The sequence below is a fragment of the Malaclemys terrapin genome, chromosome 1, assembly GCF_027887155.1.
Source record: "Malaclemys terrapin pileata isolate rMalTer1 chromosome 1, rMalTer1.hap1, whole genome shotgun sequence".
In the NCBI taxonomy this organism is placed as follows: domain Eukaryota; kingdom Metazoa; phylum Chordata; order Testudines; family Emydidae; genus Malaclemys; species Malaclemys terrapin.
Genome location: NC_071505.1, coordinates 277741398 through 277769344, shown reverse-complemented (window position 1 = coordinate 277769344; position 27947 = coordinate 277741398). Strand labels below are relative to the sequence as shown.

The 27947-nt window shown below is 37.5% G+C and overlaps 1 protein-coding gene across 2 annotated transcripts in view; it reads right to left on the bottom strand.

The window, feature by feature from the left end:
• KLHL1 (kelch like family member 1) overlaps positions 1–27947 on the bottom strand; it is a 400838-nt gene that overhangs the window by 93260 nt on the left and 279631 nt on the right. For both annotated transcript variants that reach the window (XM_054013522.1, XM_054013532.1), the window contains one exon: positions 14614–14800. In XM_054013522.1, coding sequence (XP_053869497.1) covers positions 14614–14800 — 187 coding nt within the window. The remainder of the gene's footprint in view (positions 1–14613; positions 14801–27947) is intronic.

Genomic DNA, 27947 nt, shown 5'->3' with positions numbered 1-27947 from the left:
ACTCCTTTCTGTGAGGAAGTACTGATTCAATATCCCAGAATGGTTTTAAATAGCAGTGTGTTGCTGTGATGACATCTAAAGCCAAAGCCCTGACACTTAGGACCATTAATGATTCTGAAGGAAAGTTTCCTAAGTGTAGAGGTATTAACCCTGATGTCACGGCTAAATTCCAACTCAAATAAATTACATTTTGACTACTTAATTTCTGCCTGTGGATCAGAACTCTTCGCTACTTTGTAGAGTTTCTGTGCACAGTTAAAAACTGCTGTGTTAGTGCTGGATAAAATTATCTCTATGTGTATCACATATCTACTTGGGGTTTATGAGACTTAATTCATTAATGTTTATGAAGCTTTTTGAGATCTTCAGAGGAAAGGTGCTGTAGAGAAATTCAAAGTATTATAGTTTAGCATGGTTGCTTTCTACTGAAGTCAGCATTCCACTGATTCTTTAAAAAAAAAAATAAAAAAATAAAAATAAAGCAATTTGATAAACCATTGCAGGACTAGGCTTAACAAATCTCCTTCTGACTACACAATGTATCTAACTGCTTTGTCTACATTCCCATTTATTGCTTTATTTTTTGTTGCTGAAATTTTCCTATTGTGATTCAGTGTGTGAGAAACCATCCTGAGTCATCCTTCAGTTATTCTGCCAATTGTTTCTCTTTTCTTCCAGCAATTGATCTAGTTGCTTTACTAGAACTGTAGCAAGCAATAATCTCGTGCAAGGCTGATTTTCATTTACATCTTCTTGAATAGCTGGATAACAAGAGCATAATCAAATAGAGGTGAAATAAAGAGGAGTCATGCCAAATATGTATAAAAGAATGAATTTATTGGGAGATTGAATCTTAAATCAGTGTCTTAACTCTAACCTGTTGATATCAAATACTTTCAAACCATGGATTATGTACAGGTGAATAAACCATATCAAGAATGTCCGAGAGCATAAGGAAAATATATTTATATACTTATTCTCAGGAAAGTTAGCGGAACCAATGAGAAGATCAATCTTTCTCACTTCTGACACAGATAGAGGTCTGTAGGAATTTCCTCCATTTCTTCAGTGTGAATATCCTCCGTGTACCAGTCTACCCAAGTATTGCTAGAATGACCGCAGCATTTGAAATGACAGAAAAAGGTAGGAGCAAAAGGAGTTGAAGTTTATTGTTACAGGATTGCTCTATTATTTTTGTCTGTAATTCTCTCTGCTGATTCTGCTATAGCTGAAGTTGTTGTGGACATGTACACTGGCCATTGTGTTCAAGATTTAGAGATGTTGCTGTGTGGAGGTGCAAGCTGATGACCTTGATCTAGTGATCTGCAACATTACATGTCAAACTGAAAACAAGTCTATTGAAGGGGAACCAATGTGATTGAACTGGATTATTGAAACAGATATCAAGGATAATTTGTTTGTAAAGGGCGAAAAAGGTATACAGTAACTTGGTAAGAGTTCACTATTCTCTTCTTTAACTCAATGGTAAAGACTTCCTTTGTGAAATGTTTCAAAAAGCATACAAAACTTATATACAACTGGGCTTCACCTTGTTGGGTGAAAACACAGAAAGCAAACTTGCCTAAGGGGAAATTGGTTTCCCAGCAACCAACATGATTTCAGAAACTATGAGATAGTGCTACAATAGCTTATATAGCCTTGTAAAATGTGTATGTTTCATGTGAGTGAGTGTGTGGAGTCACATGCTATTTTGTGACGTGTGAAAAATTTGTTTTTCTTGTTCACTAGTATTCAATTTTCTAATATTAGCAGACTATACCTGTTCAACTTCACTTTACATTGGGACTTATCCTGTAGTCCCTGCCTAGGCAAAAGTACCATTGATAACAATAGTAAAAGAAGATTGCCACCATTGATGCCAGGATTTCTAAAACTCCCAACTAGCACATTTTCAATAATATTCCAATCATCTGGTTGAATCCCATGGGAATTTGGTCTGCCTTTGACTAGAGAAGCCAGCCTATAGTGTCTATTTCATGACTTGGAAGTCCAGCCCAGGATTTATAGAGATTTATAGGCAACACATGGAATGCTAGTCAGTCTTTGCCTATCAACAAAATAGTTGCCTATGCATTCTTACAAGGAGCCATAGGTGATGGTGGAACTAGGGTTCTGGGGGTGCTGTCACACCACCAGGCTTGAAGTGGTTTCCATCATATACAGGGTTTACAGTATGGTTCAATGGCTCTCAGCACCCCCACTATACAAATAGTTCCAGCTCCCTTGCAAGGAGTTCTGCTTCAGCAACACTAATTAATTCAGGAAAGAAAAAAATAGATCTAGTGTGAAAATTCCTGGTGTCAATTGAATGTAAATTCCCATGGATTAAATTAAGTCCTCTCCCCAACATTTTTCAACAATTTAATTATCTTATTATAATATCTGGGATTATTATTATAGTGATCCTATATTTTGTAATATGTGTTTTAGTAGTAGTAGTCTCCTTGATTCAATATAAATTTGTTCCTGAAAATATTATCTGGGGCATCGTAGATAAATAAATAAAAAAAATAAAATTCTATTACTAAATATTTTTCAAACTTCTTTCTTTTTGTGATTCCCTGTTCTCTGCTAAAAATCTATTTTCTTTAAAGACTGCATTAAGAAGGCTTCTGAAACACATATAAAGAGGTTTTTTTCTGGTGGGTGGATAGACAACAGACATAAAGGAAACCAGACATTGAGCTTGTTATCAACTACAGTAGCTATTTTTCTATGTTTACATTTGAAGGAAGCATGCTCTTTACAATGGACCATTCCAGGTCATCTGCTCCATTTGAAACAGTGACAGAAGTAGTACTTTCAGAGGTTAACTATAAAACAGAAAAGTCATCAGAAATGAAATGTAAAATAGGCTTTAAGAAACTATCAGCAGGCATTACAAGCTGGATTTTTTTGTTCAGAAAGCCACATTTTAATCGATGTACTGTACTGTAACTGCTAAATAGCCTATAAGAGTGAACCTTCGAGAACATATTAAAACTCACATGAGTGAAAAGAAGCCAGTAATAATGTTAATAGTCATGGGGAACTAAATGAGAAGGGGATTTTAAAGTAATTTATACATTTAATTAACTCATCAGTCATTAACAAGTGGATTTCATATTCCTGTGGTGAAGTAATTAACCAAGATCTACCTCATTGTGCAATAATGGCACCAATATTATATCATTAATTGTGATTAATCTCTACTGAACATTGTCTTGCCAGCCAAATAAAACATACATATATGCTTTAGCTATTCAAAGGCTTAATTAGAATTTCATATAATAGAGTTCATCAAATAAAATATTATGTTACTAACAAAAAAAAAATCACAAAACACAAATAATATTTAATGGTTCCAAGTAGAATCTCATGAATTAGATAAATTATATTTCTTGGACAAATACTAAAAAGAATGAAACTATACTTCCATACAACAGATATTCTAAGGCTTCTAAAAGTAACTGTCTCAGTTTCTATATAAAAAAAGCTGATGGTTGAATTTTAACAAACAGCTACATTTATATCTGTTTCAACTGGAGTGTCTTCATAGATGAGTTGGGCTGTGCCTTTAAACTACAGCTTGTAGAGAACCACCAATCTATTTCACTTATTCTTTCAAGGTCAAAGAAAGAAGGAGGCCACAGGGAAAAACAATCAGCAGGGGGTGTTCTGTTTATGAAAAAGAATAAGGAACTGTCCTAATATGTCTAAGAGTACCAAAAGATACCCTTCATCCTTCACTATGGCGATAAGTTGAGAGCTTGTTTCATGGAAAATAGATCACAGCCTAGTTGGTGAGACGCACTATCAGACATGACAATAACAAGTTAAATAAGTCTAGGTTCTAGGGTCCATGTTATTATTTTATTGTACATGTAATATAACCATTTGTTTCCAATACTTATCATTTAAATCTATACCCTTTTTAAAATAAAATTTTAGTTGGTTTCACTGTAAGCATATCTAAGTGATGTGTGTTAAATGGAGTGATGATCCAGAGGTGAAATAGGTAAGATGGTATGTACTGCTTCTTCGGAAGTAGCAGGATTGTGAATTCCAGTGGATCAGCACTTGCTCACTCCATGGGGAATCCCAGGGGGTTTGAATGTACAGGAGTTTTTAAACTAAGAGCTGGGGAAAAGTTGACAGGTGTGGAGGAGCACACAGTTCTGACAAAGACACCCCTTACGGAAAGATATATTAAAGATATATTATTTACTATATTGAATAAAGAAGAGAGGATAGAAGATCATAAAGTACAGGTAAGAACTGAAGAAACAGTCATATGAAAAAGAGCCCCAATCAATTGCATCATATGAATGGAGACAACTAAATATTGACACATTTTATAAGTTGTTTGTATATAAATGTTACAAGTCTAAATATTAAGATGGGTGAACTTGAGTGCCTGGTATTAAATAATGATATTTATATAACAGATGTCAGAAACTTGATGGAATTTTTATAATCAATAGGACACAATGATATCAGATTACAAAATATATAGGGATGACAGAGTATATCACACTGGTGGGGGAGTAGCGTGGTATGTAAAAGAAAGCATAGAGTCAAATGTAGTAAAAATCTTAACTGAATCAAACTGTACCATAGGATAGACATTCTATGCTTGAATATTAAGAGTATAGCAGTAGGAATATACTACTGACCACCTGACCAGCATGATGATGGTGATTGTGAAATGCTCAAGGAGATTAGAGAGGCTACAGTCACAGAAAACCCAATACTAACAGGGGATTTCAACTATGCCCATATTTCCTGGGTACATGTCACCTCAGGACAGGATGCAGATGTAAATTTTCTAAACACCATTATTAATGACTGATTCTTGGAGCAGCTAGTCCTGGTACCCACTAGGGGTGAGGCATTTCTTGTTTTAGTCCTAAATGGAGCACAGGATCCAGGAGATGAATATAGCTGAATTGCTCAGTATGACCCAAACATAATTAATTTTAAAATATTTGTAGTAGGGAAAATACCAAAGAAACCCACCTCATTTGTGTCATAATGGCACTATATAAATCCATGATATGCCTGTAGTTCTAGTTGCCCCATCTCAAAAAAAAAAAAAAAAAGATATATTAGAATTGGAAAAGATACAGAGAGGGCCAACAAAAATGATTTGAGGTATGGAACATTTTCCTTATGATAAGAGATTAACAGACTGGACACTTTGTCTTAGAAAAGAGATGACTAAGGAGGGATATGATAGAGGTCTATAAAATCATGAACAGTGTGGAAAAAGTGAATCAGGAAGTGTTATTTACCACTTCACATAACACAAGAACCGAGGGTTATCCCATGAAATTCATAGGCATCAGGTTTAAGTCAAACAAAAGGAAGTACTTCTTCACATACCACACAGTCAACCTGTGGAATTCATTGCCATGAATGTTGTGAAGGCCATATATAAAGCTGAGTTAAAAAAAAGAATTGGATAAATTCAGGGAGATTAGGTCCATCATTGGCTATTAACCAAGATGGTCAGGAATGCAACTTCATGCTCCAGGTGTTCTATTAATTCCCTCTGAAGCATCTGCCACTGGCTAGATGCACCATTGTTCTGAGGCAGTATGGTGATTCTTATGAGTGTTGGAGTATGCCTATTGCTAATTTGCAGAGGGACAGCGGAGACTGTGTAGGCTGAGAGAGGAGTGCTTGTGTTGCCTGTGGCCAGTGGAATCAGAGAACTCACCGTCAGCAGGCACAGAAAAGGCTTCCTCAAACTAAGGGCAGGTGGTAGCAGATTCCTCTCAATTTTGGGTACCCTGGGAAGTGTTATATTCATCACTTGTCTTGGGAGTCTATTTCAAAGATATTAAAGTGTTATATTCATCACTTGTCTTGGGAGTCTATTTCAAAGATATTAAATCTCACCTGTAAATCTCACTGTTCCTGCTATCCACTCCACACTCTATATTTTCCTTTTATTTAAATCCATTACATCTAATTATGCAGCCTTTACAATTGTAATTTAACTATAAAATTGGAGTTTAGGTAGTGTGCCCTTAGTGGTGGTGCACCTGTAGATGATCTCCTTTTTGCTATATACTTTCTCAATTCTATGTCCTGGCCTGAAGTCTGGGCAGACCTGTCGAGGCTATAGTAGCAGTGCCTAGGAAGAACTGGAATGACCTTTGCTGAGCTTCTCAAATAACTTGCCGAGGAATTGGGAGGCATGATACTGCAGGGTAGCTGGAGAGGTTTGTTGCATTGAGTGATACTTTCTTAAGTACTGGCCTTTTTATAGCATGCTAGGTTTGGGAGTTGAGTGGAGGCATTTTGGGTTAACAAGGAAATTCACAGTCTGGAATAGTTTGGCAGCACATGATTTAGCAGCTGCTGTATCAGAAAAGACTGTCTATGTCTGGAATAGTCTTAAATCCAGTGTACAATGTTCTCTTTCTAGTCACGCTGATTGTTCCTGAAAACCCACTACTTCTGTGAGACCCACAAATGCACACAATCATCCTTCAAGAAAAGAAAAGTTACATCCAACCTCCCTGTGGTCTTTATCTTCTTTTTAATCATTAAAATATTAGTTTTAAGTAAGCTTCAAAAAACCTATTGTAACACGCATGAAGGAGAATGACTGCGCAAATCGAGCTCATTCTATCTGTGTGTCTATAAGGGAATATTAGAGAGAGAGGGAGGGTGAAAGAGAGAGAATGCACCATGGTGATGATGATGCTGATAATAATAATAATAATATAATAGGGTGTTTGGATGCCAAGGTAATAAGCTCCTTAGAAATACCTATGATAAAGTATATAGATGCACCAGAATTTTTATTATTTTAAAAGATGCATAAACTCACACATCTAATATGCATCTATCTTTAATATTGTAATCTCCTGTTGGCTGGGAATGAGTTTTGTAAGAGCACATACTCAGTACTTAAGAAATAAAAACATATAATTGAAGAAGATTACTCCTGAAAGGAGACTAGAAATAAAAATATAAAGAATGCATGCATACTATGGCAAATCTTTTGGCCTTTCAGAGCCTCATACTGGGTTTAAAGAATACATCAGAACAAGGGAATTAGATGTCTAGAAAGCAGATTTGGGAGAATGAAGATTTTTTAAATTTTATTTTATTTTTGATGTTATGTATAACTACTATCAGTAAATGTGTATAACACTTTACATTTGAGGATCTCAAAATGCTTGTTAGAGAAGAGTCGTTGTGAGGCTAATGTAATGTGATTACAATTACTTTACAGATAGACTAGGATGCAGAAGGGATAGGGGGCTTGCCTAAATCACTGCCAAAGGCTGGACCCACGAGTTCTGTGTTCCAGAGCTCTGCTCTAATCATTAGACAACAATCCTGCTAGAATCAGAAGCAGACATTCAATACAAATATTAAGGGAAAGGTCAAATCAATAACCACTTCATGCAAGACAGACAACAATCATGCTTGAATGGAAAAGCAGCAGCACAAGAATGAATCTAGGGGAGATTAAAATGCATTAAAATTAGACAGTATTCATTCTTCTGTGTACAGCGAGCCGTACATGAATTCTAAATCATTCAAAACAAACATTTATATGAAAGGTGAGAGATGCAGTTCAACAAGCTTCTTTTTTCTACCATCCTCCTTTTGTTTGCACTAAACTGATACAATATCTTCCTGAGTAGGCACTTCATAATTGACCTATAGAGAAGTGAGATCTTCTCTTACAGTTTAAAAACATGATATTCAGCAAAGGTATTATTGAGCTTACAACACTTTTCTGTATATTCATTACATAAAATTGTGGTAAATTATTGGCTTTTCAGGGAATTAAAACATATCAATTTTGCATTCATTCAAATGCATTTCAACCTTCTGTTTCTCCTCAAGAAATATTTTGTTTTGAAATATGTCTAAAATTAAAGAAGGGTTAACTTGTACTTCTGTAACAGTTGAAGTAATAAACAACTCGTATAGATACAGCTCCAGCAATATGACACATAAAAGACAGTGAGCTTAGATTTCAGAATCTAACTCTCACGGACTATTCTTGTCCACATCTAGAACAACTGGTTCATTCCTTCTGACAAGCCATTTTCAACCCCCACACTTTTGAGATCATTCTAGTCAGTTACGTTTATGACAACAGTATCTTTAAAGATAAAACAAAACACTCCCAAATTTTCTAATTCTTCACAAAGTAATGTCATGACATTTAACAAACAATATGTGCTGAAGACAGTCTATAACTAAACCTTCCCTAGCCAGGAGCTGATGTACACACTGGCTCATGCAACATCATGAATAGAAGTAAGTGCTCCGGTTCTTTCCATTCAGAAGCTTGTTACAATATCTTACCATACTGGAGTCTTAGTCTTTGAGAGGAAGGCCTCAGTAATAAGGGGGACATAAATAAATAATTTATAGTGAATGTCTGTCTTTCTATAAAGGCCAAAAATAATAGGTCACCTTGGAGAGGTGGTCTGTAACTAGAGCAGAGATCGGCAACCTCTGGCACGCGGCTCACCAGGGTAAGCACCCTGGTGGGCCGGGCCAGTTTGTTTACCTGCCGCGTCCGCAGGTTTGGCCGATCACAGCTTCCACTGGCTGCGGTTCACTGCTCCAGGCCAATGGGGGCGGCGGGAAGCTGCAGCCAGCACATCCCTTGGCCTGCGCCACTTCCCGCCGCCCCCATTGGCATGGAGCAGCAAACCATGGCCAGTGGGAGCCATGATCGGCCAAACCTGCACACACGGCAGGTAAACAAACTGGCCCGGCCCGCCAGGGTGCTTACCCTGGTGAGCTGCATGCCAGAGGTTGCTGACCCCTGAACTAGAGTTTGAACTAAATTGTGCTGGAAACCTTAAAGATTTTTTAAAACTGATAGCTTAAGAAAGGATATGCCTACTGGATGTGGTCCTTAGGACAGGTTTCACTATATGCATATTATGTTAATATAAGCACTATACATTCAAACTTTACATACAAGATATCCACCAATGTACACATTTATGAGTACCTGACTTAAGGACTGCATCCCACATTTTCAACAAAAATGTGAAATAAAAAAGAGTTAAGATGAAGAGCTAGAATTTTCCTTCATGTTAGCTAAACACTTCAAATTATGGGAAATGATGATTATCCATCAAAACTGTTTTCTGTATTTGATGATGGAGTGGTTTGTAATGATCACTATGAATAAAATCTTGGGGGTCCTTATACATTTTTTTTTCAGACAAACGCTAACTGAATCAATGTACAGGAAATAGATTTGTAAGGTGTGATCTCATCAGGCAATTCAGAAGGAGGACACAAAAGGACATAAGATCCAGTCCTGCAAACAAGAAACTTTAGTTAGACAAGCAGTCCCAGCAGACTTCAAAAGGACTACAAGGAGTAGTATGACCAGAATATTGTCTGGTCCCAGAATAATTTACAAAGTTTGTCTACATGGGTACAAAAAAAAGGTTGCAAGGTCAAAAGGTCTGAATGAAAAGTATAGTTTGTGTTTCATAATAGAACAATTCAAAACACTGCCTTTTTAAAAAAACCTTGAAATCTCAGAGCATGATAAAATCCTTATGATGTCATGCCAGATAATACAACTGTACAATTATTACAGAGAAAATATACCTTAAAATGAAAAGGGATTAATAATTTAAAAATGTGATAGAAAAGGCAGAATACTGCCTATGGGAATTTGCTACGTAAGATCCGAGTACAAAGTGATTTCAGGATTTCAGCCGAAAAGCATAAAGTTTCCCTGTTTGGTATCTTCAGATTTGATACCAAAGAGTTTTATATTTGTCCGAATCAGATAGTAATGGAAGAACTCTTTTTTCTAACTTAGGTTGATACACACTGATAATGCATTTTATATGTAATATGTAATGTTGTTGATAGTTTTTATGTTTGATCACTAGATTAAGTGAAAAGATAAATTTTAAATCATTGTTTCAGTAGATCAACTTTTATCTCTCTCCATTATTAACCTGTTTGATTTGTATAGGAGTGTTTCTTGATTGAGTTATTTTTAAGTTTGTCTTTCCTTGTGTTCACTTCAAGACTGTGATTCACTAAAGATAGAGCTAACCCCAAACTTTAGTTCCACGGATAGAGCTAACCCCAAACTTTAGTTCCACGAGTTATATATATCTATGCATTTCAATCACAATTCCTCTGACAGTATTACTTGTTTTTTTCCCTGTGGCTTAGCAGAGTCCCTTGGTATTCTACCTGCTGGAACAAGTGAGGTGCATTAGAAAACTTGATGATAGATCAATAAGTATCTGATTTTTCTATAACAATATTCAATTATTTATAGTATCTCCTTTTACTCAGAAAGGATATTTCCCCCATAATAATCTCACAATATACTATCTGACATAATATATCACATAAGTATTGTTCTGCATTTAGAATTCCAAGATGTCTATAAGAAGTCAATATTTTCATTCTTCTAAAGAGACACATGCTACCTCTTCTACTCAGACCTATTTATTTCAATCTTGCATCTCCTGCTCACATGAACCTAGACAATAATGAGCCCTAATCTTGCTAGCCTGACTCACAAAAGGCAATGGAACTATTTGTGGTTAAGGTCCTATTCATGTCCCCAAGATTCATGTTGCTTTCTTTGATTACTTTGATGTGCCCAATGATACTGAATTTAAATTTTCCTTCAAAGAGAAACTATTGCTTCTCAATTTCATACATGTACATGGGCTTTTCATTCAAACCTGAAAAAAATCTTTATTTTAGATTAAGATTGTGAGAAAATAAAACATTGTACACTATAGAGAGCTAAACATTTACAATAAAATAAATTTGCTCCTATTGATTTTGTAAAGCTATTTCTATGCTGTAGGAATATTGATTTATTGTTTAAGACGTCCCAATACCAGTCACTTGCTGATAGGGTTTAATGTTCTGTTCCTATGAGGAAGAAAATAATTGCAGCAGAGATTTCAAAATAAAGTTATATGATCTACTACGTAACCTTAAAATAATTTCATAATACTAACACCAACCTCCTTCCTTTTTGTGCTAGGTACTGAATTGCTAACTTGCTTAGCACATCTAATTCTTCTACATAATAGTTTCATTTCTGGAGGAAAATAACAGCTGGTATTATAAAGTACATATTTGTGAACAAGGAGTGCACTATTCCATTCATATATTTTCATGAGGAAAGTGGAAGAAAAGATCAGTATAACTTCCACACATAAACCTTTGATAGGGTGAAAATACATTGATAGCATCAACATGCGGATGAAAGGTTAAGAGTCACTTTATGAATTCACAGCGATTGTTCAAAACACACAACCTTCTCGAAAATGTATGTGCCTTGATGCCATTTCCACCCGTTTTCACCTTTTTCTGAATGTTCTTTTATGTAGTCATAAACACAAAACAAACAGGTCTGTACAGCAAACCATCAGATACTCAGTTGTACCTTACTTAGGCTTTATGCCATCCCCACCACACCAAATAGTTATTTATAGCCAAGCTCTAAGAATTAGATAAGTTTCCAACAAGCACCATGACAGCTAAGCAGGCACAGGTTACACCTTAAATGTTACATGACAGGAAATCAACATACATTCTGAATTGCCCAGAAGAGCACTTGTAATGGGAAACTATCAATATGCAACATAGTAAATTTGCTGTGGATTTACATCCTGCAGTTCCTTTATATATATATATAGACACACACACACAGTCAAAGCCTACCTTGTAATACCGAATTAGAGATGAGATTCAAAAGATCATTTCAAAGCTGCCTCTGATTTCCTACTACCAAATACCAAAGTGACTGGAGATGATTGATGATACCAGTCCACAGTGTATTAGTGACACCACATCGTGAAGTACCTGAATTTCAAGGAAGCTCAAATCATAGGCAGGTGCACCCTCATCTGAATGCCGAAAGATCCCCCCAAATAAGCCCTGAATGTTAATGGTGCTACTAATCTCTAGACTGACCCACTATCAATCATCAGCCAAGAGTTCCAAAGGGCCTCTAGAGTCAGTTCAGATCCCTTGTTGGCTCTCAGGGCTCAGTTTAGAAATTTGTCCACAAAGTGTGGAAATGCCAATATTAATCCCAGGCACATGCTTAGCAATAAAGATGTTATAAATTAAACAGCACCACACAAAGGCCCCGTTTTCTGCTTAAGCCCCAGTGTGATCCACAAACCAGGTAAAAAGAAGAGCTCCCCTGCCTATCTTGCCGATGGGGGCCCAACCCAATAGACGTGCTCAGAGCATGCCTACAAGATGAGGCTAGATTTTGAATGGGGCACAAATGTCTCCTGTTGAAACTGTTCCACTTTGGACAAACACATTGTGGATCCCAGTCTCGGTGTGCTATATGTTCTATAACATGATTTCGAGTACATTGATTCCCGTATGCATATCCACACACACTCACTCCTTCAGTTCACAGTGCTGAAGGTACAGGACTGACTTGTGACCTAGGGATTAGATGAAAGCTAGGTTTCCACCCTCATATACAGAACAAAGAGATAATATCTTACAGTGGAGGTGGGGGCACTTGCAATTTGGCTCTAAAATTAAAAAAGGCCCCCATATGTAACAAAAAATCATGGCATAGGCAGCATGAAAAAAAAAAAAAACATAACTTGTTGATGAGATTTAAGTAGCTGACAGAGACTATGCTGAAGTTGCTGATTTTTTTAACTTTACTGTATATTGTACTGTACTTTCCAATCTCCTCAGAGTTCTAATCAGAATCCGTAGCATAATATTAAACTTGTAACATACCATAGAATTTTACCATGCAGATCATGGGAGATGTACAAGAATTTATGCTTATTTTCTTTCAAACAATCAACATGTCTGGCCCATTTTACGTTCTCAAGCTTCATTAGTAACAGTGCTTTAATATTATTTTTTTTCCATAATAACTCTAATCTGTTGCACACTCATAGTCTGGGAATATGAACTTTACTGATGGTGCTTTTATATATGGAGCAAAAAAATTTTTGTGTGTGTGTTTTTCCATATGTGTAAGCCAGCGGTCTGAAAGAGCTGTCTCCTGTCATCTATTGATAAATTGGGGGGAAAGACCTCAGGAGCAGTTAGAGCCCTGCAAATCTGTGGATATCCACTTCATATCCACAAATATCCATGGACTATGTCTGCATAGCATGGATTGGATGCGGATACAAATTGTGTATCCACACAGGGCTCTATAAACCATATTCCCATGGACTACTTTGCTAAGGTGATCATAGACTTGCTTTGCCAGGTTAATCAATGTTGATCGTTTTGGGTTAAAATTCACTAGTCTTGGCTGCAGGGGTAATGAAATGTTTCGATCCTTATTGTATGACTACAGGGCAATAGATCTGTACTTAATATGCCCTAATTGAGGAGTCACCCTAATTTGAAATGTCACTTACTAAGTGTGGAGTAGCAAAGTGAAAATCAGAGGAGGTGGGAACAGGTGTTCCAACTTCATGGTCAGGATTCTGTTTTAAGACTTCTAGATGCTATTTGACCCTGTCATTCCAGTACTTAAAGAGAGAACTGATTAGACTCAGTTGAGACCTTTTGTCCCTTCTCAGAAATCACCAGAGCTGAAATCACTGCTATGTTTGTCTAGAGAGCTGAATCTTAGGCCTGGTGTAGAGACAGTGTTCCAGTGAAAAATAACAGTGAATGTACATTCCAAAAATTTAGATGTGAACTGTGAAAGGCATATATTTTATCTTATATTTAAACATTTTCTTTATTGACTGTAAGTCAGTACCTTTCATACTAGAACTAGGTCTGAAGATATGATCTTCAGCCTAAAGGCTGGCATGAAAGCGGAGAATACTGTGGGTTTATCATTAGTAAGCCTTTAGAAATGCAAGGAAAGCCTGTCTCATTATAAAGTCTCATTATAAGGCTCTGTAACATCATTTTAGTGCACCATTTCCTTGGTTTCAAAATAATTAAATCACTTTTGATTCCTTTACCAATTTTAAAGGTACAAAAGTAATATTCTTAAAATGTTCACCACAAAGTCTGCTCCAATTTTCATTGCTTTCTAATTTCTCCACTTTAAATTAAATGATTCCTGGCAAATGTAATCCTTATAATGAGGCAAGGCAGCAAAACATCAATTTATTTTCTCAATAAACAAATAATTTTATCTTCTTAAAATTAAGTATTGTAAAAATGGTGATAACATTTTATTAGCCCCATAAGTGAAAAATAGAAAATAAAGATTTGTAAGTGGTACCTTTTAAAAGGGGAGGAACCCATCTTGAGGGTGTTAAGGCAAAGAATTCTCAAAGAATACTCAGTGGAATACCAAACATCATTTTCCAGACTTATGTGATGTTTATTAGCATAAATTCAGGTGCATTTCAAGACTCAGTTGTTGGAAATGAGTCATTCCACATCTGTTAGAGAGGGAATATTCCCATCTGATAGCCACATTTTGCCTTTGAAAACTAGTGGAGTTTCTGTAAGGCAATAGGCTTAAAAGTTACGTCTGGTTGGATTAGACCCCAAAAACCTTTGAACAGAAAATTATTTCATTATTTGCCCTCAGACAAAATATAGTCACAGCTGGAAAGCATAACCCGTTTAAAGAAAAAAAAAATCTAATACCTTTGTTGTTGTCCATTCCTCCAACAGCATACAGTGTTCCAACTGTAGATTTTCTAGGTTTAGTCCTTGGACTTTGCATTAGAGTTCTTCTTTCTGGTAAAAGATGGTATTTCATAGCTTCCAGAATTAGCTTCTGACATTCTAAGTCATCCTTAAAAAGTGCATGATTTTCTAGGTCAGCCAATATCTGTGAATGACACAATCATGAATCAATAATGGTACAGTACTCCTGGATAAATAGTACTATGCAACGGGAAAGCCACCAGAAAATTAACAATATTGATTACAAAAGTAACACTAAATGTATCATCTTGTTGCAGGCAAGATTCTGTCAAGCTTATTCATTTCAAAACCTTTTCTACAAGAAATGGGCAATGCTTTGTGGATCATGAAAACACATTTAGAACAGTTACTTCCCCAAAGCACATGAGATATGGGAGGTATTTACTATTCAGAATTTTGGGAAACACTCTTGTACACCACATCATGATAACTGGATAAATGTTGATTTTTAATGGCTCCTATTATAGGTAAAAACTTTCATATTTAAATGATCACAAATATACTCATTAGTCAGAGTCCTTTGTTAACTTTCTATAGTATTTCACATAATGGTTTACAGAAATGTACTCTAATTGTTTTCAAATGTAGCAGGCACAACAGAGATCCGCCCCACAGAGGGTGAGGCAGGGGAAGAAGACCGCATCTACCTCCAGGACCCGCTCCCTACAGGTCTCCTCCTCTGCCCCTTCTGTCTCCCCATCCATGGAGTCCAGACCCTCGCAGCCCTCAGCAAACACGTTCGTAAGACCTACAACAAATGGATTGCTTTCCAGTGTAGCCACTGCAATCTCCCCTTCGAGACCCAAAAGAAATGTAAGTTTCATCAAGCCACGTGTAGGGGACCCCCAACGATTGTGAAAGTGAATCCCACTGACATCCTCCGGGTTCCAAACCTGACCCCCACCGATGATCTGGCTTCAGCACCCCAGCCAGCGTCCCCAGAGTCACAACAGATAAGGGGGGACCAACCGCCAACTGAGGGAAGCGTAACCCCCGCCTCGAAGACTGACGATGCCACCAAAAGGACCAGTCCTGTCTCCAGAATCCCCACGCTGGACCCTGCTGTGAGGGGGACCATCGCCACCTCTCAGGTCAACAACCTCATCAGACGCCTCAGCGACCTCAAAAAAAACATCTGGCACAACACGGACATGAGACGCTGCAGCGCTCCCCTACAGGTAACTTCATGCTGCCCTGCCATAGGAGCAACTAGCATCGTCCCCCAGGCTGCACGGTGAGATCCAGGCAACAGACGAGCCTCCCATAGCCCCCAGATCCCACAGCCAGACCCTGCCCTCAGGAGACCCAACACCTCCTCCAAGGTTACCCAAAGAGCCTCTGACCACCAAAAACCCCATGCCCCACCGAGGTCCCACCAGCTGGATGCCGCCTGCAGAAGAACCAGAACCACCCCCAGTGCTTCCAAACACGACCGCGCCCCAACAAAGCCCAGCACTTAATAAAATTTTTAAATCTGTTTTTAGCTATTCATTTGAAAGTTTCTCATGGCTTTTCTGGATTATTTCTGCTTCAGCTGTGTATGTTAGCAGCAATCTGATTTCACACTGCAGACACAGATGAACACTTATACCACTTTCTGCTAAATTTACAGTAATAAAATGACTGCATCTCTTGAAACTGGCACAGGAGTTGTAATCAATATTCATGGGATATGGGTGCCTGATGAACTAGGTTGCCCAAATCAGTAAGTAAATTTAAAAAGAAATTATAGCGTGGTAGGATCTGTAAATTTTGGAAGGGGAGACAATAAGTTGAACACTTGAAATATCTGTTGTCTGTCTTAGTTATCTCCAAGGTGTTTGTAAACAAGTAAACACAAGTAAACACAGGTAAAAAACAATTATTTGAATGTCTAAACACATAAACCTCTGATTATTGGAGAAATAGACAAAGGAAAATTGATTCCTATAAACACTTCAGATTTAGGGAATAGAAACAATGCTAAGAAATCTGAAATTTGGATAATATGTACTTGGTGCTTGCATATTACTGTTTGTATGGATGGATTTTGTGGGCACCATTTAGATCCTTATTTCTAAATATATGAACTAAAGTAATTTTACTAAACAGTTGTACGAAGGGTAAGTTTTGATTGTTTGGTCCTAGAGCGTTAGAAGTGTTGTAGCCCTGGGCAATTGGTATATGGCCACAGAGAAGGTAACAAACTACTAAATCTTTGTAATTCATTTTATGTTTCCATTTATTGACAATGTCACTCAATGAATGAGTATTAGGCAAGGAAAGCCTCACTACATACACTCATTACTAATGTATGTTTTATTCTTACATATAGCAAGCTCCTGAGGCTGTATCAAATTACTCCCTTTTCACACACAAATAGCCTGCTTGATATGTAAACACTTTTTTAAAAAAAGTTGACTGTTATATGCTGTATATCACAGACATTTTCCTCTGGTCTTCTTTTTGCCCTCTCAAAGAGTAGCAGAAACATATCAGTATATCAATGTTAAAAGCTAGTAATTTAGGGAGAACAGACTATTAAAATTCATTAGAAACAATGGATCAAGTACATAAAAAGAGCTCTGGGTAATAAAAATATTTATGCAAACAGGAACAGTAAGCTATTTTTTGGAAGATGATAATTTTAAAAGAATCAGAAAATCAAGAGGTCAGAACTCATGGGAAATGAAAGGGAAAAAAAAGGACACCGGATAAATGTCTGTCTTTGAACTTCAGAAAAAGCAACATAAACTGCAAAAGGAAGCTGGAGTAATCAGGTGAATGCAAATTTAATTTCTCTCCCTTTTAATAAAGAGAGAGCAGAAGAGTTCCACTGACTTTGGTAGGAAAGAAAACCTATTTGTTCACCCTTGTAAACATACGAGAGAATCAGAGTTATAAATGGAGAGTGGGGGAGGAGAGTTTAGGAGAGATTCAGTTTCCAGAGGCAGATCCTCAGCTCATGTAAATAAAAAACTGTGCCAGCTGAAAATCTGCCTCCATGATTCTGTTATTTTGATCCAATTTTGGGCCCCCCACTACAGAAAGGATGTGGACAAATTGGAGAGAGTCCAGCAGAGGGCAATGAAAATGATTAGGGGGCTGGGGCACATGACTTATGAAGAGCGGCTTAGGGAACTGGGCGTATTTAGTCTGCAGAAGAGAAGAATTGAGGGGGGGGGGGGGGATTTGATAGCAGCCTTCAACTACCTGAAGGAGTTTCCAAAGAGGATGGAGCTAGGTTGTTCTCAGTGGTGGCAGATGACAGAACAAGGAGCAATGGTCTCAAGTTGCAGTGGGGAAGGTTTAGGTTGGATATTAGGAAAAACTTTTTCACTAGGAGGGTGGTGAAGCACTGGAATGGGTTGCCTAAGGAGGCGGTGGAATCTCCATCCTTAGAAGTTTTTAAGGCCCGGCTTGACAAAGCCCTGTCTGGGATGATTTTGTTGGGGTTGGCCCTGCTTTGAGCAGGGGATTGGACTAAATGACCTCATGAGGTTTCTTCCAACTCTAATCTTCTATGATTCTATGATCTAAAAGCAATAAAGGTATCTCCATAAAACCAGAGAAGGAACATATAATTTGCATAGATTTTGGAAGTGATAAATGTTACTCGGCTCATATTCTGCATATTCATAATATCATACAGCAAACACACACAGGGCCGGCTTTAGGCCGATTTGCCCAATTCCCCCAAATCGGGCCCCGCGCCAGCACCTAAAAGGGCCCCACGCTGGCACCTTTTTCAATTTTTACTCACCCATCGGCGCTCCAGGTATTCGACGGCATTACAACGGCAGGTCCTTGAGTGCCTCCGAAGACCCGGAGCAAGTGAAGGACCTGCTGCCAAAGTGCCACCGAAGACCCGGAGTGCCGCTGGGTGAGTACGAATTCGGTCCCGCACTTGATAAAGCCGGCCCTGACCACACACCACACAACAAAAACACTAACCCAGGAACTATCCTTGCAGCAATGCCCATTTCCAAATCTGTCCACATATCTATTCCAGGAACACCATCATAGGACCTCATCACATAAGCCACACCATCAGAGGCTCATTCACCTGCACATCTACCAATGTGATATATGCCATCATGTGCCAGCAATGCCCCTCTGCCATGTACATTGGCCAAACCGGACAGTCTCTACTCAAAAGAATAAATGGACACAAATCAAACATCAAGAATTATAACATTCAAAAACCGGTCGGAGAACACTTCAACCTCCCTGGTCACTCAATTACAGACCTAAAAGTCTCAATTCTCCAACAAAAAAAACCCTTCAAAAACAGACTCCAATGAGAAACTGCAGAATTGGAATTAATTTGCAAACTGGACAACATTAAATTAGGCTTGAATAAAGACTGGGCGTGGATGGGTCATTACACAAAATAAAAACTATTTCCCCTTGCTAATTTTCCCCTACTGTTACTCACACCTTCTTGTCAACTGTTGGAAATGGACCATCCCGATTATCACTACAAAAGTTTTTTTTTCTCCTGCTGATAATAGCCCACCATAACTGATTAGTCTTGTTATAGTTGGTATGGTAACACCCATTTTTTCATGTTCTCTGTGTATATATATCTTCCGACTGTATTTTCCACTGTATGCATCCGATGAAGCGGTTTTAGCCCATGAAAGCTTATGCCCAAATAAATTTATTAGTCTCTAAGACTAAACAAGGAGTCACAGCATACTCTGATCTAACTTGCCTCCCAGGTGAGCATATCTTTGTGATAAATGGTCCCTTACACCAAGAATCACAGCAATCTTCAGCTTACTCCCACTCCCAAAAGACCAGTCACTTTCCCCAGGTAAATTGCATATTAGATCTCACATCAAAGACAACACTTCTGGCTAAGCCTATAATAACCTATATACAGTTTTATTAATAGGAAAAGGAAACAAGGGTTATTTACAAGGTTAAAGCAGGTAAACACAGATATAGAAATGTAATAGAAACTTCTATAATAAGTATCATAGGGGCAGCCGTGTTAGTCTGGATCTGTAAAAAGCAACAGAGAGTCCTGTGGCACCTTTAAGACTAACAGATGTATTGGAGCATCAGCTTTCGTGGGTGAATGCCCACTTTGTCGGATGCATGTGGCATTCACCCACGAAAGCTTATGCTCCAATACATCTGTTTGTCTTAAAGGTGCCACAGGACTCTCTGTTGCTTTCTATAATAAACAAGCCCTTGAGGTCTAACCCAAACTAAGCCGCTGGAGACCTCTTGCTTATGCCTAGAAAACCTTGACCCCTAGAGTCCAAGCAGCTTAGAGATAAACATATTTGGTGAGGTTTCTCTTCACCAGCCAGGGGGAAGATGCCACTCTGGGAAAGCAGGGATACTTCAAGACAGGCAGGGAAAGAAGGGGAGCTGTATTCTCCTTTACTTAAACCCCATACCTGTCCCTCTTATTAAGGTGAACATGTTTGAAAAGTAGCCTGTGTGGTGTTCTCCTCATGAAAGAACCTGCATTTCAGGATTTTTTTCAATTATTTTTTCAATTATTAATGTGTATATTTTCTGAGGCTAGATATAATTGCAAGAGCAGCCAGCCTTTGAATACATATTGGCTATTTTTTATTCACATACCAAAAATAGGTTATAAACTAGTATGTGCAATTGTTTTTCACCACTGGAAAATATGATTTTAACAACTAAAACCCAAACATTTCACTAGTGAATTTTCTAACAATCATATCTACCCTTTTAGGTTTTAGTGACTAGGTAGTATGAATTCAGAAATTATATCTGCTGATGATGCTGGAGAAGTTTCTTCCAAATACAGTATAGCAGATTAAAACATAACTTTGATTGAACAAACCAGCACAGCAAATATTAGGTTCTGTCTCTGCAAATTACATCTTTGAGAAGTGTCATGGAGAATATCTGAAATTGCATTACCTGATGTCATAGGTTTTCTCATAAAATGTACATTCTTTTCGTGTCTTCTAGAAAAAAAATATTATAAATTCATCAGCTTGTTCTGCACTAAATACTCCAAGACTGTAAACCTGTACCTCAGAAGGGAAGAGGGAGGCATTTTACGCATGTCATATAATTCTCTTCATATGGAAGGCATAATAATCTGGACCACAAGGTCCAGCTGCCCAAGTCTGAGTACAGAATATTTATTCTGTAAATAAATATTCAAATATGACCAAATATCTTTGATTGATTTTTGAAATAGGTAAAACAAAGTACATAGTGCACCATCCAAACTAATATGCTTACATTCAGCATTCCACACACTGTTCCAGACCTATCCAAAGAGCCACAATTAGGATGATCCTGCTGATGCTGACTCCACATATCTTATTTGAAAGTCCAATCATCCATTAATTTCAAATTCTCAACCTAGTAGGTATCTAAAATGGGTGAACCCTAAAAGTTTAGTGTCAACCAGGAGGGATTACAAATTCCATCCTCAGTTTGATTCAAAGCAGCTGGAGGCAAACCACCCATGCATGTTTGCTTTGAGTTTCAATTGTGATAAACTTCAATCTGTGATGGGAATTCCTCCCCATCCACACACATAAGGAAAAGCTTCCCTCTGTGCCCCAAATTCTCCTCCCCCAGGCAACACACACCATTCTCTCATACAAAATATAAAATAATCTAAGATAAAGTTTGAGGGGGGGGTCCCAGAACTTGAGGAGAAGAGGTTGGTGTGGGAAATTTTGCAGATGTTTGAACATGCTTTGTCCATGTCCACAAAATGTACCAAAGCTTGAACGAGGCTACATTTGAATGGGTTCATAAGCTGATATAAATGTTTCCTGTAGTTTTATTGGTACCCTATATTAAAAGCAGTTTATAATATGGTAATACCTGTTGTGGTTTGCTTATTTATGGCCCCTTGTTGAGCTACTTAGCAGGAACTAGTGAGTAGTCCTGGGCAGTTGGCTGGTGGGAAGGTGAGTGCTGGTAATTACTTCTTGCTCATTGTAACTCCCTTCCCTGTCTCTAGTTCTGCTCTTTCAAATAGGAGCTCCGCAAGAGTGGGAAAAGGGAAGCCACTATGCCAGTTGTGTGTGTGGTGTGGTGGGAGGCAGAAATGGAGAAGCAGAATGGGACAGAGGGGGAAATGGCAGCACATGGCATTTCTGATTATTTATACAAAGTCACTGATGAACTACTGCAGAAGTTCTCAAAGCAGTAAATTACACAGCTGCATAGCTGCTTAGCCCAGAGGGCCTAACAACAGACAGAGCATGACTACTGACAGTGCAAGCTCCTCCACATTGCCCCATTAATGAGCTTCAACACTGAATTTGAGGGACCACCAAAACTTGGGGTCCAAGTTAGTTTAGTCTCCACTTCAATTCAACCCTTAGCCTCCAGTAAGACCACCAGCAAGTGTGCCCACTAAAGCCAACCATAATGGTTGCTTTAAGATGTAGACATCTATACAATAGGTACTGGTTCAAAAGCACAAACTAATAACCAAGCCACCAAGAAGTAATCAAATAATAACTAAAGAGTTACTAACACAAGCCGGATTAAAAAAAATACTGCTAATAATAATTGTTTTGACTTGGGCTGTCAGGGTTTGGGCTGCAGTGGTATAAAATTGCAGTGTAGACATTTGGGCTCAGGCTCTCTGGGACCTTCCCCCTTAAAGGGGTTCAGAACCCAGGCTTCAGCCCATGCCCAAACATCTACACTGTAATTTTATAGCCCTGCAGCCTGACTCAGCTGAAATGGGCCAGCCACGAGCATTTAACATGCACGTTAAATAACTGTTCTTTTGGGGGGGAAAAGAGAAAAAGTTAGTTGAGATGGGATGGAGCTGTTGTTAAAGTCCAATCCTGTTTTCTAGCAGTCAAAACAACTCAAATACACAAAATAATTCCTCTCCCTCCTTGATATTTATCCCTCTGATATATTTATAAAGAGCAATCATATCCCCCCTCAGCCTTCTTTTGGTTAAGGTAAACAAACCGAGCTCCTTGAGTCTCCTTTCATACGACAGATTTTCCATTCCTTGGATCATCCTAGTGGCCCTTCTTTGTACCCGTTCCAGTTTGATTTCATCCTTTTTAAACATGGAAGACCGGAACAGCACACAGTACTCCAAATGAGGTCTCACCAGTGCCTTGTATAACGGAACCAGCACCTCCCTATCCCTACTAGAAATACCTCGCCTAATGCATCCCAAGACCGCATTAGCTTTTTTCACGGCCACGTCACATTGCCGACTCATAGTCATCCTGTGATCAACCAGGACTCCGAGGTCCTTCTCCTCTTCCGTTACTTCCAATCGATGCGTCCCCAGCTTATAACTAAAATTCTTGTTAGTTATCCCTAAATGCATAACCTTACACTTCTCACTATTAAATTTCATCCTATTACTATTACTCCAGTTTACAAGGTCATCTAAATCTCCCTGCAGGATATCCCGATCCTTCTCCGAATTAGGAATACCTCCCAACTTTGTGTCATCCGCAAACTTTATCAGCCCACTCCTACATTTGGTTCCAAGGTCAGTAATGAATAGATTAAATAAAATTGGACCCAAAACTGAACCTTGAGGAACTCCACTGGTAACCTCCCTCCAGCCTGACAGTTCACCATTTAGTACGACCCGCTGCAGTCTCCCCTTTAACCAGTTCCTTATCCACCTCTGGATTTTCATATCGATCCCCATCTTTTCCAATTTAACCAATAATTCCTCATGCGGTACCGTATCAAACGCTTTACTGAAATCGAGGGTATATTAGATCCATCGCATTTCCTTTACCTAAGAAATCTGTTACTTTCTCAAAGAAGGAGATCAGGTTGGATTGTCATAATCTACCGTTCGTAAAACCGTGTTGTAATTTGTCCCAATTGGCGTTGACCTCAAGGTCCTTAACTACTTTCTCCTTCAAAATTTTTTCCAAGACCTTGCAGATTACAGATGTTAGACTAACAGGCCTGTAGTTACCCGGGTCACTTTTTTTCCCCTTCTTGAAAATAGGAACTACATTAGCTATTCTCCGGTCAAACGGTACCACCCCCGAGTTTATGGATTCATTAAAAATTATGGCTAACGGGCTTGCAATTTCCCACACCAGCTCTTTTAATATTCTCGGATGAAGATCATCCGGTCCGCCGGATTTAGTCCCGTTAAGGTGTTTAAGTTTGACTTCTACCTCGGATACGGTAATGTCAATCCCCACTCCTTTATTACCATCTGTCTCGCTTCTACTATTCCTCGGCCTTTCATTAGCCTCATTAAATACCGATGCAAAATATTCATTTAGATATTGTGCCATGCCTAGGTTATCCTTAATCTCCACTGCATCTACAGTCTTAAGCGGTCCCACTTCTTCTTTCTTTGTTTTCTTCCTAGAATCTGTGATTCTATTATTCATATCTAACCTTCTGAAACTACTTCTCAGATAAGGGTTGATTGTACTCTCCCTAAAAAAGACAATAAGAGTTTTTCCATTGATTGCAAGCATCTTATCTGAAAAGAGATTTTTTTTTTCTGAAAGTCTCCCAGTATTGCTGTAGAACCAGTGCAGATCCACTATTGGGAACACACTGCATTGTGAACAAGCCATTGAGATTTTTACTACCATCTACAACTTCTCTGAGCAATGAGAGTCATATTGGGCCTATAATTAGGGCCAGATTTATTTTGTTATTAAGTTTCCTTATATTTTTCACAGGATTTACTGTGTAAAATTGTGAGAAAATAGCTGTTTAGAACTATTCACACATTTTTCTTTTTTTTTTTCTTTTTTTTTTTTCTTTTTTTCTCTTCTCTTTATATTCCACAAGATATTTCTCAATGGGTAACAAAAATTCTAAAATAGAAAAGCACTATAAAAATGTTTAAAACCCAATTCTGATCTTCCTTTAAAAAAATGTTTGAAATTTTCTGATAAAAGGGGCTATATATACTAGTTACTGACGTGTATAATGTACTAATGATTCCTAAACCAAGTGCTTATCCTGGTAAATTTTTCTTAAAACAAACTTCTTATTCATTTTTTCCTCTATTCTCTGCTATTTCTAATGCCATCATTTTACAGGAGGCATACAACCTTTTAGAAGACCTTATTCATTGGTGAACTGCCTTATCAAATATTCTACAAATATAAAGATTTTAATGATTTTGTTTGGAATATACCACTACTTATAATAATAACATGTTTTACATCTGAAAGTATAGTGGAACACCTGCAACAATAATAACATTATTAAGGTACTCAACTGAATTAATATTCTGAGAAGTGAAAATACAGATGCATAAATGCATAAATGTCAACAAGCCCTTAGTCTCATACATAGCTGGCTTTGTTCTATAACTTTTAAATAGCATCGACTGAGGACCTGAATCAGTAAAGAACTTAAGTACATGCTTAAGACCATCCTTGTTCTGGAGAGCACTTAATTACATGTTTAAATTTTAAGGACCTGCTGAAATCTCATTAACTTCTCTATGATTTAAGCACTTGCTTTCCTGAATCAGAGCCTCAGTTTGTATCCACAGAATAATAAGGAAGTTTGAATATAGAAAATGGAAAAGGCGGAATGGAAGGTTGATGACAGGAGCTCAATTATATATTTAAGGCCAAGCCATTGAAGGGTTTCATAATTAAAACATTTATGAATTGTAATGTTAGGGGAGAACACACAGAGAGCAGGTTTGCTGTAAATTATGAACACTTTTAAGTTTTCACTCTGGAATGCTATTTTTAAATAGGAGCTTTTAAATAAGGAGAGAAAATCTGAAAGAAAAATAGGTCAAAAGGCTATTTGGAATAACAAGCATATGTTTTGATACCTGATGCTTTGAGTATCAGTAATAATGTGAAGAAAAGTTAATCTACCAGCTTTCAAGTGTCATGTTTCCTCAGTTCAACCATTTTGGTACTATGATCATTATTTATTTATATATTGCAATAGGTGAGCATGGTGTTTTACATGCAGACTACAAATGTTGTCAGATAACAGAGAAAGAGAAACTGCGGATAAATAAAGGTCATCTTGGTCATATGTCCAATAGAGCAAGGTTTTCCTTACAGTATATTATGTGTGGTGTGCTCTGTCTAGTCAAAAATAACTCACTTACTGTGGCTTCAACCAGCTCTCCTGTATATCAGTTTAATACTAAATACTCACAGGTATTCATTATTTCCCTGATGTTCAGGAATTTTTTCTTTGCTGAGTTTCATCTTGCTACTCTTCAGTTCATCCTCTTGTATCTCCCTACATGATTCCTTTTCCTTCAGGGTATTTACATTTTTCTAATTATTATTATTATTTATTATTTGTATGGAAGTAGCACCTAGGAGCCCCAGTCACAGACGAGGACCCCAAAGTGCTAGCAGTTCCACAAATAATGAAAACTAAGATGATTAATCAATTCCAAGACTAGAAAGAGATAGTTGTGATCATCTAATCCAACCTCCTGTAAAACATAGGCCATAGAATTGCCCCAAAATAATTCTTAGAGGAAATCTTTTAGAAGAGCATTCAATCTTGATTTAAAAGTTGTCAGTGATGAAGAATCCACCATGACCCTTTGGTAATTTCCCCCCAAAGGTTAATTACTCTCATGGTTAAAAAATTACATCTTATTTTTTTTATCTGAATTTGTCTAGCTTGAACATCCAGTCATTTGATTGTGTTATATTTTTCTCTGTTAGACTGAAAATCCCATTATTAAATATGTGTCCCAGATAGATACTTATACACTGTAATCAAGTCATCCTTTAATCTTCTCTTTGTTAAACTAAATAGATTGAGCTCTTTGAGTCAATCAAAATAAGGCATTTTTTCTAATCCTTCAATCATTGTTGTGGCTCTTCTCTGCACCCTCTCTAATTTATCAACATCCTTTTTGAATTGTGGGCACCAGAACTGAATAGAGTCTTCCAACAGCAGTCATACCAATGCCAAACTCAGAGGTAAAATAATCTCACAACTCCTACTCAAGATCCCCCTGTTTATGTATCCCAGGATTGCATTAGTTCTTTTGGCCACAGCATTACAGTCGGAGCTCACGTTCAGCTGCATATCCACAGTGATCTCCATATGCTCAAATACTTCTAGACAGTTACACTGGCAATTTAATCAAGTAAAACATATTTAGTTCTTAAAGTAACTTTCCATACTGTAAGTCAATTCTGTTAGCCCTTTTGTATTAAATACAATAAAGGAATTAACAAAAGAGTACATCTTATAAAGGATTTATTCAGTAGAAGCTATGTACCAAAGTATCCTTTGCATTTTTGCTAAGGATGCCTAATATTAGGTACCTAAATCCAGGAGTGATCTGATTTTTGAAAGTGCAGAGTACTCTGAAGCTCTCATTGCTAAACTGGTGGTCCTGTTTAACCTGTCTCAAATACAAGAAAAGGGGGACATTAAATGAAATTGAAAGACAGTACACTTAAAACAGATGAGAGGAAATACTGTTTTAATTGCACAGTACTGTATTCAAAATAGCTGGACTCAAAACAGAATTTGAAAATTATATAGAAATTGAGGGCCATCTATTATTACATTAGCTAGGATATTACACACAAACACACACACACACACACACAACCCTACTATTTCAGGGTGTATGTCAACTACAAATTGATGAGGATTAGTAAGAGGTTTCCCTAATAGGCAAGTTATTCCACAGTTATCCATTATGGGGGGGTTTGTAACTGTAAGAGATGGATGTTGGACTAGATGGACACTGGTCTCATTCAGTAATGGGTTTTTTTTTTTTTTTTGTTACCATAGGGTTTGATTTTTATAAGTGCTGAGTACCGTCCACTCCAAATGAAGTGCATGGGAACTATTGGTGTTTATACTTCTGAAATAAGACCATGATGTAAATTAAAATCAAATTTGGCCTTTAAAAGAATGAATGGTTCTTCTGTTTGTTAACACTAAAAGAAATAATATATTTCTATAATATATCAAGTTAGGAGTTTACTGATTTACAGATTCTGTGCATTTCATTTTGATAAAAATTATGTTGGAGCTTTAAAACCATGTAAAACTTTCAAAATGACTCTGTCATAGACAGTAAACTGCAGTAATTACTCACTAAGACAGCAGTTAAAAAGAAAAATATATCTTCTCTTGCTAAATGTTTTATTATACAATCAGAACAACTAGACCAACTATTCCCCCCCAACCCTTTTCACTTACCAGAAATGAACCATAACAAATTTAAATACCAGCCTATCAACTTTTTCCTCCATATGAAATCTGAGATAGCTGTATTAGTATACTTTAATTTTTTAATGATTTATTAAGATCTACTATAATTAATATGAAGC